Genomic DNA, 11,474 nt, shown 5'->3' on the forward strand with positions numbered 1-11,474 from the left:
ATCTTCTGCAAGATCAATGAACCCTTATCGCAGCCGAAATTCGCATCGCCGAGTCAAAGATTTTCTATTTCAAAGTTTAAATCTCCGTTGAGTGTTTGATATCGACAAGTGCTGGGATAAAATAAATATAAAGTACAGTTCAATTCCGCAGTAAGATTATTGCACTGTACTTTTTTAACTATTGAAGTTTTTAAAGATATAAGCTCATCCTGATGTTAAACTCATCAAGAGCTTTCATTTGAGTACCCACATGCATTTTTATATATTTTTCATATATACATATATACATATAAATATATGAAAAATTGATGTGGGTACTCAAATGAAAGGTCTCGATGAGTGTAACATCGGGATGAGCTTATATTTTTTAAAATGTCAATAGTTCACAAGATACAAGGTCATTTCTTAATTATTGACATTTTCTAAGATATAAACTCATTTCGATGTTACACTCATCGAGACCTTTCATTCAAGTACCCACATGGCATTTTTTATATATTTTATATATATGGTATTTGTAAAATATATAAATATATAAAATATATGAAAAATTGATGTGGGTACTCAAATGAAAGGTCTCGATGAGTGTAACATCGGGATGAGCTTATATTTTTAAAAATGTCAATAGTTCACAAGATACAAGGTCATTTCTTAATTATTGACATTTTCTAAGATATAAACTCATTTCGATGTTACACTCATCGAGACCTTTCATTCAAGTACCCACATGGCATTTTTTATATATTTTATATATATGATATTTGTGAAATATATAAATATATAAAATATATGAAAAATTGATGTGGGTCCTCAAATGAAATGTCTCGATGAGTGTAACATCGGGATGAGCTTATATTTTTAAAAATGTCAATAGTTCACAAGATACAAGGTCATTTCTTAATTATTGACATTTTTTAAGATATAAACTCATTTTGATGTTACACTCATCGAGACCTTTCATTTGAGTACCCACATGGCATTTTTTATATATTTTATATATATGATATTTGTGAAATATATAAATATATAAAATATATGGAAAATTGATGTGGGTACTCAAATGAAAGGTTTCGATGAGTGTAACATCGGGATAAGCTTATACTTTGAAAAATGTCAATAGTTCTCAAGATACAAGGTCATTTCTTAATTATTGACATTTTTTAAGATATAAACTCATTTCGATGTTACACTCATCGAGACCTTTCATTAGAGTACCCACATGGCATTTTTTATATATTTTATATATATATATATATATGGTATTTGTGAAATATATAAATATATAAAATATATGAAAAATTGATGTGGGTACTCAAATGAAAGGTCTCGATGAGTGTAACATCGGGATGAGCTTATATTTTGAAAAATGTTAATAGTTCACAAGATACAAGGTCATTTCTTAATTATGCATCTAGAGATAGAACATTTTCGAATGCAGCCTAAATACTTATTATAATAAATAAACTATTTCAAAAAAGCATATGAAACTTTAAAAAGGTACAACTTCAAGTCAAGACCTTTCCAACGATACCAAATTTAACCATAGAAACCCATTTTATCATATAAATACACTGGCCACAAAATTTCGCTTATTATCTTAATAATAAGTAAAAGTTGAGGTAATTTTTAATTTAAGTAAAAATTTATTTATAAAAAAAATGAATAGTTGATTTATTGAACAATTTTTTATTGAAATTTCTTCTTATATTAACTATTGAATTTTATTAATTAAAAATTAATCTGAATCAGTATCACTGGAACTATCACTGTCAACATTACTGAACTGATTGCAACGGTTTGTATTTATAAAAAGATCATCATCTTGATCACTGGATTTATTTACAGGTGCTTTATTTTCCGGTTCCTCCTTATCGAACTCCTTTGGCCAAACGTTTTGCGCTCGGTAGAACTTAATGTGCTTCTAAAAACCATAAAATATTAAATAGTGATTAGTTATGCAATAAAAAATAATATAACATAAAAATATGATAGTAAAATAAATAAAATAAAAAATTTAGTGTCTACCTCAGTGAGAACTTTAATGATTTCAGCCTTGACTTTGTCACCCTCGGGTATCGGTTCTACGAGAAGAAAGTCACCCCGCTTTACATAAACATTCTTTCGAAAGATACTCGGCATTGAAACGAGAAATTGTTCGCCTGTACTGTCACTCACTTCATGAAGATTATTACCCCGCGGCTCGACAAGTCGTACTATAGATTGCGACTCCAAGGGAATACTCAGATTCTCTTGAAGCTTTGTTACGTGTTTTCGTTTTGTTATTTTTGACATTTTTATCTGTAAAATTCAATTTTTAAAAATATTACTTTTATACAATAGAAAGAATTTATTCTCACCCAAAAAAAAAAAAAATTGAATCAAGAGAAAAATTCTTGAACCAAGAAAATAATTTTGAAAAGTTTCATTGTTTTGAATCAAGACGAAAAATTATTGAATTAAATAGAATTTACTTTCTTAGTTTAAGAATTTTTTTACTCAAATTAAAGAGATGAAGTTCTTCAAAATTATTTACTTGATTCAAATTAATTTTTTTTGTGCTAAAAAATTCTGGTCTAGAAATTTGAAAAAATTGATTTTTTTTCAGGCAGTTTTTTTTGAAAAAAAACTTTTGAATTTCTTTATTTTTTTTTTCTGTATTCTTGAAATATTAATAAATATCGGTAATTATTTACAAGTGAAGTCAATTCTATTTTTGGCCATAACTAAGTGAAAAATAAACATTTTCAAATTTTTTTTTTAAATTTAAATAAAAAATGTTGTGAAAGAAAAAAATACAGATTTCGATAGTTTTTTTGCTTTTAAAAGTTGGAAAAAAATTTTAGCTCTAATGTTTTTGGATAAAATTTCTATTTTATCTTTTTTTGATATTTTAAATATATTTTTTTTTGAAAAGTACATAAAAAAAAACGCTTAATTTTTCAAAAAAAAAAGTTGAATATCTCAATTTTCTAAAAAATTTATAATTTTTTAGAAATTTGAAAAAATTGATTTTTTTTCAGTTTTCTTTTAAAAAAAATTTTTGAATTTCTTTATTTTTTTTTCTGTATTTTTAAAATATTAATAACGTAAAAGACCCAGTTTGCAATTTTGTTCTAATTAAAAATTTAAAATGTTCTGAAAGAACCAATTTTTTTTAAATTTATAATTAAAAAATTACATTTAAAAATTTATTAAAGTTGATTTGTTTTTTTTAATTAAAATAAAATTGCAAGTGTCAATAACTGGGCCTTTTACCTTAAATATCTAAAAAAAAAAAATCAATAGTAGTAATATAGATTCCCTTGTTTTACTAAAAAAAAATTCCTTCAAATTCAAGCTTGTAACCATAATACCCCCTTAAATGAATTACTTTATTCTCACCCCCCAAAACTCAATCGTCACTCCAAATAAAAGTATCCCAGCACTAAAATTCTCCTGAATAACACCTACCTCCCAACCACCCTAAAAATCCATCAGTAAATTAACCCATCTGATTATCAACTTTGTTTTTCCTGATCAAAGCATTGTGCCAAGGCCCGAGGGACCCTTCAGCCTTATCAACAGCCTTCCAGACATCGAGACTCTCCCCTTTGGCAACTCCATACCTGCTCTCAAGCCCGTAAGGATTCGAGGGAGTCTTGCAATCACTGCTAGCTTCCTTCCTGAGCACAGTATCCACCTCAACCGCAGCAAAGAACGCAACTGAGGCCGGAAGATCTTGAATCCCCAGCCTGGAGGCGCAGAAGGACCTGGTGAGCAAATTAGTAACATGCATCGCCAGAGCAGCGTTGTACTTATACCTCCCCGGGACCAAGTACCTGATTTCATCATGAAAGGACAAGCAGAACCTGGCATTGTCTCTCATCAGCCAGCGCATGCAGACCAGCATCAAGTGTAAAAAATCCACAGCTCCGCTCTGCACCACCCAATTAATTTTCGTTGGCAAATATTTATCCTTTAACTCATCCTCAACCTCTAGAGCCCGACTCAGCCTTGAATTTAAAAAGGGAGTCACCGGGTGCTTGCTCCCGGCTATTTCTTCGAGCCTGTTGAACATAGCGGACTCCGAGCCGCCCTCCCACTTGCCCTCAAACATCCCCTGGACTGTCTTTCCGTGCAATTTAGCGAGTCTGGAAGCGTCAAAGCTGGAGTATTCCTCATCTTGGAGATCTTCATTGACAAACTCCGTCCTCAGCTTGAAGACTTTCTTCCCCTTAGTGATGCTAAACATCTTCCTAGATTTTCCCACCGCTTCTCCATCGCTCATCGCTGGATTGAACTGCTTCAACAGTCTCTCCGCGAATTTCTGACCCGCTCCGTAAATCCTCGCGTAATTTATAACCTTGGCGTGATCTCGCGAGATTCCGACGGCTTTTGCAGTTACACTGTGCATGTCGGTCCCGTCAGACTTGTTACCAATCAAAGTCATCCACCCGAAGGGGGTAGCGCCGTGAATTCCGGCGCAGTATGCATCTCCGATCAGCGAAGCGATCCACAGTTCCTGGCTGTCGACATCCGCTCCCACAATATTGTACCCCGGCGGCGCTTGAACCATAGCTCGCAATTCAGAGCCCACTCTGTCTTCGTGAGCATTTGAAGCTGTCATCCACGTGGCTTCTGTAGCTCTCCTAGTCAACGTTCCACTTACCTATTGTGTATGCAAATTAAAATTTTTCAGACTATTGATTATAAGTGACTAGTGAATCTTAAATTAATTCAAGTCCATAGGTGGACACTCCATCTTCCCTATATGTCGAGAGTTTCCTCTCTTCTACGTTAGGAAGATGGAAATCCATCGAACTTGAATACTAGTGTAAAGCTGGAAGCTTGTAGTATCTGTTCGAGTTATAAAGATGTTAATTGAATGAAAGATAATGAAAGAAATTAAATGAGAGCAAAGACAAACTTTGAAAAAAATAAAAAGGCCATTCGGCAGCCGAAATGGAAGTAGATTTCATAACAATAAAAAAAACTACTAGGATATACAAAAAAAAAAAAATCTGTCATTACACAGATTTTCGCATCATATTTTTAAATATGACGAAATTCCTGATTTATTAATTGAAAATTCATATATTTTTAGTTCTTACATTAAAGGATAATCTGTAACATTCATACAACGAACGAAAAAACGAAACGATTGCAAGAGTAAAATTTCTTAAAAAAGATCCAAAGATGGATTTTTTTTTGCTTTAAAAAAAAATGTGAGCACATAAATTGAAGTTTAATTTCTCAGCTTTTAGATGCAATTTACAGGAATCGAATAACTCGACGCGTTCAAAAGTTATTTGAGGGAGAAGTAGTGAAAGTATCAAATTTTCAAAATTTTAAAATTTTTAAATGCTGTAATTTCTAAACTATCTAACCGATTAAGCTCATATTTGAACTTGACCTTCCTAATAGTCGATAGAATAAGTATGTTGAGTTTCATTGAGATCCCTTAAGAATTGTTGACGCTATCGTCGTGACAAGCAAGCATATCGTATATATATATATATGTATATATATATATATATATATATATATACATACATATATAAACTTTCGAACCATATGTATTTTCTGACTCAGTTCGTCGAGTTAGGTCGAAATATAACAAAATTTATGGAAATTTACGTCATAAGGACAAATACAATAGTTAGATTTTTATGAAATCTACTAATAAAATGGGGTTGGTTGCCAAGCCAGGAATCGAACCTGGATCTCCCTGATTACATGTCAGGAGCTCTACCAGTTAAGCTACCATCAGCTTTCATTGCTTATTAGGAAAAGATTGGTCACTACTCTAATTTATCCTATTTTTGATTATTGTGCGGCTATTTATACTGATATTACAGGTCAACAACAGATTAGACTTCAGAGAAAATTAAACGCTTGTGTACGATACATTTTTAAAATATCAAAGTATCAACATGTAACTCAATATTATACTGAGCTTCGCTAGCTGACACTTAGTTCTAGGCGTAAATTTTTCTTATCGTGTCTTATTTATAAAACATTGTATCTTAATCAAAAGCCTTTAATTAGGCGAGACTTAGAAATTCTTGAGCCTCGCCTACGCCGAGGAGATATTCGTCAAGACTATCTTGAGTTACCGGTTAGTATGAAAAATCATTCTTGATATCTTCAATTAAAAACTGGAATCAATTGCCAGCTGATTGTACGACGTTACCAACCTTTACGGAGTTTCGAACTGCTTGTTACCAATATTTTTTACAATCTGATAGATCATAATATGTATTCATCGTTATAGAATTTAGTGATAACTGAGTGATTGAGTGTTTAAGGGGCCATGAAAGAAGATTTGATAACATTTTTATGAGATGATTTTTGATGCATTGTTTTGAGCTAAATTTTGGACAGTTTTTAATCAAATTTAAACCACATATAAAAAATATAATAATAAAAGCAGGGAACTAATTTATATATGAAATTTTTACAAAAAAAAAAATTAATTCATAAGAAAAATCGCAACTTTATACAGCCTACAGAAATCTACGTCAAAATAATGAATTTTTGTTTATTTTATGGAAACAATGATTATAAAAAAGAGTTCCCTGCATTCTTTGTCACTACTAAGTTATAAAAAATTTATAATCACAATTATTAATAATAATGCACCGAATGTAATTATCAATAAACAAGTGGATATTATTCTTATGAATTAATTTTTTTTTTTTGTAAAAATTTCATATATAAATTAGTTCCCTGCTTTTATTATTATATTTTTTATATGTAGTTTAAATTTGATTAAAAACTGTCCAAAATTTAGCTCAAAACAATCCACCAAAAATCATCTCATAAAAATGTTATCAAATCTTCTTTCATGGCCCCACACATTTTTTTACCGCTCACAATTTTTCATGCCCGCAAGGAGTTTCGACTTCATGACCAATTAAATAAATAAATAAATAATAATAATAATAATAATAATAATATTAGGGAAGATGGAGTGTCCATCTATGGGCTTGAATTAAGATTCACTAGTCACTTGTGACCAATAGGCTGAAAAATTATAATTTGTTTCACTTACCACCACCTGAGGAATTATCGCGCCGTAATTTTGCCGAGACATACTACCACTGCTTGTCCGACGGATTATCCCTGGCAAGTCGCTGTCACTCAACCAAACCACTAACTGGGACATTATTCTGTCTCTGTTATTCCGCCAATAAGACACCATCTTTGATATCTTCAAGACCTCTCTAGCACTCGAGTCCAAACCCGCCAGAACATTTTCTGAAAATTTATTCAAAAAATCTTTCGCCAGCGGATTTCCGACGTTCAATTTCGGACCGTCTTTGTGAGGGAGTTTAAAAAACCAGCAACAATTGTCAATTATAACATCACACCAAATTCCAGCTCCCTTATAAAATACTCCCGGTTTTAATTCTTTCTTATTTAATTTATTTTTTTTATTCCTCCAAAATTCCGTCTTGTGCAAGTCCTTCTGAACCTCAGCCTGCAGAGTATCCATCGCGTAGCTCGTATCCGAGCCTTGCTGACCTTTTATCGGGAGCGGACACTGCGCTAGAAGCTGCTTGAGCGGCAACTTAGTCTCCACATCCTCGCTGTTAAACGGAACCAGAAAACCCCAGCCGTGTTCTTTAATATAATGCAGCGGGTAATTTTCCCAAGTGAGACTCAGAAGCTTAGGAGTTATCTTCATTGAGGTGCTGATATTCCACGGGCCAAAAGTCCAATTTTCTTCATTGGGCTTCATGCATAATTTACGGTACCACGCAGGGTACCCTGGCATGTGTGGAAGCTTAGCGGGTAATAAATTTTTACTCTCTTCTAAATAAGCAAATTCTTTTTCCAGTTCATCAATTTCTTCCTCTCCATCCGTCAAATATTTTTCCTGATCTGAAATTTCTTTTTTTTCATCAATTATTCCCGAACTGGAAATTAATTTCGAGGGTTTTTTCTTAATTTTAACAGCCTGAGTGCTCCAATCTTGGTCCCACATCCACAAATCTTCCTTATATTTATCTCCGTGCATCAATTTACAAACTTCATCAGCTCTTTTGGCCAAACTGACCTTGGCTTCGTAATTTAAGTCTTCAAAAGCAGCCTCAGACTCTTCAATATACCTTGTCCAGTTTGTATTCACCGGAAGGTAAGCAGTCCCTAGCTCCAGCATCCCAGCGAAGCTCACCGGATGTGGGAACCTTTCTTTAAAAATAGGAAATAATTTCTCCAAAATTTCGTGAGTTACTACGACATCTCTAGCACAATAATTCATCAATTTATCAAACTCTTTTCTGACTTCCAGCAGCGAGCCTTCGACAAACAAGTCTCTCATGGATTTTTCGTGGGTTTTTCCGCAGTAGAGCTTGTAAACGTCGGCTAAGTTGTTCAAGGAGGTTCCTTGGAGCTCTTCGTGGTCTAGCAAGTCTTTCTTGGCCAGCATTAGGGCCCTTTGGTAGCTGTTCATCCCGCTGATCGCTATGTGCAAGGACATGGTGTCTATAAACCGAGTGCTAGTCGGGTTCAGCCAGTACTGCTCTTTTATTCTGGCTCTGTCGTAACACACGTTGTGGCCTACTATTATTTTTGGCTTTTTTTGATGGTCAGTTAGCTTCTTGCCGAATTCAAGGCTAGTGCTTTCGAGGGGAACCAACATGTCGAGAGTAAACGAGCGACTTTCTATGGGAAGGCTTGTACCGTCCGCTAGGGGTTTTGATACCCAGCCGTACCACGCTTCGGAGGTTACTGCGGTTGCTAGGGTCGGTAATGGTCCTTCCTTCATGCACACTTCCACGTCGAATATTATTCCTGGTTCTAATGGGTAGTCCACTTTTTCTACTTTGTTGGTGGTGTATCTGGAATAATTAAAATTTATTTTTATTCTATGGGTGTTTTTTTGCTTGGGAAATATTATTGGGAAAAAATAAAATTAAATATAATTTATTTAGTGGATTGGAATTGATAGTTTTAAAAAATAAAATAATAAATTTTTTATTTTTACAAATAACAGTAATGTAAATATTTTATTGAAAAAAAAATAAAAATGTCTTTTTAAAATATTATTGAAAAAAAATAAAATTCTATGAATTTAAAATAATTAATTTATTTTATTAGAATTGATAGTATTAAAAAAAAAAATTTAATAAAATAAAAAATTTATTATTTTTGCAAATAACAGTAATGTAAATATTTTATTAAAAAAAATAAAAAAGTCTTTTTTTAATATTATTGGAAAAAAATAAAAATTTTATTACTTTAAAATAATTAATTTATTGTATTAGAATTGATAGTTTTAAAAAATAAAATAATAAATTTTTTATTTCTGCAAATAACAGTAATGTAAATTTATTGAAAAAAAAAATATAAATGTCTTTTTAAAATATTGTTGAAAAAAAATAAAATTCTGTGAATTTAAAATAATTAATTTAGATTAGTCGAAAATATAAAATAATTAATTTATTTTATTAGAATTGAGTTTTAAAAAAAAATTTAATAAAATAAAAATTTATTATTTTTGCAAATAACAGTAATGTAAATATTTTATTAAAAAAAATAAAAATGTCTTTTTTTTATATTATTGAAAAAAAAAATTCTATGATTTTAAAATGATTTTTTTATTGTGTTAGAATTGATAGTTTTAAAAAATAATATAATAAAATAAAAAATTTTTTATTTTTGCAAACAACAGTAATGTAAATTTATTGAAATAAAAATAAAAATGTCTTTTTTAAATATTATTGAAAAAAAAAAACTAAAAATTCTGGCTATAAAATAATTAATTCATTGGATTAGAATTGATATTTTGAAAAAATAATTGAATAAAATAAAAAATTGTTTATTTTTTGCAAATAACAGTAATGTAAATATTTTACTAAAAAAAAAAATGTCTTTTTAAAAGTTAATATTTAATTTAAGTAAGATATACATATAGATTTAATAATTTAATAAATAATAAAAACTTAAACTAAAAATAATCAAACTATTATTTAATCAACCATTGCGTCAATTATCAGTAAAAATAAAAAAGTTAAAAATAATGCATTTAAATATACAATATCTTTATTGAGATTTTAGTAAATATTTGTCATTTACCTTGTAATATTTTACCAAGAATTTTATTAAGATAATTTTTGCAATACTTAATATTTTAATGATATTTGTATATTTTTACAGTTTTGTTGATGAAATAAAAGACCACTGACGAAACGTTTAAATAAACAATTATTTGAGTTAAGATTAACCTTTGTTAAATTAAAAAATAAAATAATAATAAAACAGTGATTTAATATATGATAAATGATAAATACCTAGTCCATCCTTCCTGAAGCTTCCAGCTAGTCGGCATCTCGGGAATTTTTCTCAGCACCTCTTCGACGATTTTAAAATAAGGCCTAGCTTGAGTTTCCGCTATTTTATAAAAATGTTCTTCCAAATCCTCTCCTTCCAGCGGCGGGAGATCTATATCAGCACTGGGGATCCTAGAAGTGTCATTAATTTTCATACCGAAGGCTTTTAATTGTTTTCGCAACTCGCTTAATTTTTCTCTGGACAATTCAACATTGTTTACTTTTTTAAATACTTGACTGTGCAATTTTCTAGGCAGCATTTGCATGTTCAGTTCATTGAAACGCTCCTCACAATTATTCCTTTGATTTTCTGAATTATCAGCTGACGCTGAATTTTTATCATTTAATTGTCGACTGTCAATTATTTTACCTTTATTTTTTTTATTATTAAAATTTCCGGCGCAAAATTGTTGATACTCATCGTCTGGGTGGATAGTTGCTTTTATGTTTAAGTCTCTGGAAGCTGGAGAGGTTAGCTCTGTATTGATCGGCTTGGCACTTTTTTTAACTTTGATTTTACGGAGTGAAAAATTTGGTTGCAGCTTAGTTATTTCATTTATTGACGGCTTTGAACATTTATGACGGATGCAGATGTTTATTAATTTAACTTTCAATCTCATTTTTATGTCTAGAACCACGAGGTCGAATACAGAAAAAAATAACGTAAATAATTTAAGAAAAAAAATTTTAATCATCTTACCTGGTTTTTTTTAGATTTTGTTGTCAACTGTCAAAATATATTTAGCCGGTTGGAAAATATCCAGAGGAACGCACAAAAATATCATATATTGAATAATATTATCAGAATAACAATGCACATGTGGAGAATGTTGCGTTGAGGCTCCATTTTTTTCTGAGGTTACTTTGATTTCTACTTTACCCAGCAAACGGGCTCGGATTGATGCGAGTCGGGTCTGTGTAGCGCCACTTTCTCATAAGTTTATACACCGTAAGCCAACCGGGCTTCCGTAATGGTAATCCGAACAAAAACAGTTTCACTGTAAAAAAGTCGCACCAAGTCCACGTTCATAAGACTATTAGGAAAAAAAATTTTTTTTTTCTTTACAAAAAGATACAAAATAAAAAAATTAAAAAATCCGAGTAACCGATATGATTGTTTATGATTTTCGGAAATTAAAAAAAATTTTTTTGTAAATT

At 30.9% G+C, this 11,474-nt stretch overlaps 2 protein-coding genes across 2 annotated transcripts; both read right to left on the reverse strand.

The window, feature by feature from the left end:
* Positions 1 to 1,670: 1,670 nt before the first annotated feature.
* On the reverse strand, positions 1,671 to 3,538 carry LOC123261308 (probable RNA-binding protein EIF1AD). The gene is made up of 3 exons (XM_044722892.1): positions 3,451 to 3,538; positions 2,026 to 2,298; positions 1,671 to 1,921 (listed from the first exon to the last, which is right to left on the reverse strand). Exons 2-3 carry the CDS (start codon positions 2,290 to 2,292, stop codon positions 1,736 to 1,738), a joined length of 453 nt encoding a protein of 150 aa, XP_044578827.1. The 5' UTR covers positions 2,293 to 2,298; positions 3,451 to 3,538; the 3' UTR covers positions 1,671 to 1,735.
* Positions 3,447 to 11,152, reverse strand: LOC123261304 (DNA polymerase subunit gamma-1, mitochondrial). The gene is made up of 4 exons (XM_044722886.1): positions 11,017 to 11,152; positions 10,278 to 10,944; positions 7,034 to 8,825; positions 3,447 to 4,648 (listed from the first exon to the last, which is right to left on the reverse strand). The coding sequence occupies exons 2-4, from the start codon at positions 10,934 to 10,936 to the stop codon at positions 3,482 to 3,484; spliced, it is 3,618 nt and encodes a 1,205-aa protein (XP_044578821.1). The 5' UTR covers positions 10,937 to 10,944; positions 11,017 to 11,152; the 3' UTR covers positions 3,447 to 3,481.
* Positions 11,153 to 11,474: the final 322 nt, after the last annotated feature.

The sequence above is a fragment of the Cotesia glomerata genome, linkage group LG3 (assembly GCF_020080835.1).
Source record: "Cotesia glomerata isolate CgM1 linkage group LG3, MPM_Cglom_v2.3, whole genome shotgun sequence".
Taxonomy (NCBI): Eukaryota; Metazoa; Arthropoda; class Insecta; order Hymenoptera; family Braconidae; genus Cotesia; species Cotesia glomerata.

Coding starts and splice junctions, on each gene's coding strand:
- LOC123261304 (XM_044722886.1), bottom strand. CDS start 10,936: ATGAGATTGAAAGTTAAATTAATAAACATCTGCATCCGTCATAAATGT. Junction 8,826..10,277: donor CTTCAGGAAGGATGGACTAG/GTATTTATCATT, acceptor TAATTATTCCAG/ATACACCACCAACAAAGTAG. Junction 4,649..7,033: donor CGATAATTCCTCAGGTGGTG/GTAAGTGAAACA, acceptor CATACACAATAG/GTAAGTGGAACGTTGACTAG.
- LOC123261308 (XM_044722892.1), bottom strand. CDS start 2,292: ATGTCAAAAATAACAAAACGAAAACACGTAACAAAGCTTCAAGAGAAT. Junction 1,922..2,025: donor TCATTAAAGTTCTCACTGAG/GTAGACACTAAA, acceptor TATGGTTTTTAG/AAGCACATTAAGTTCTACCG.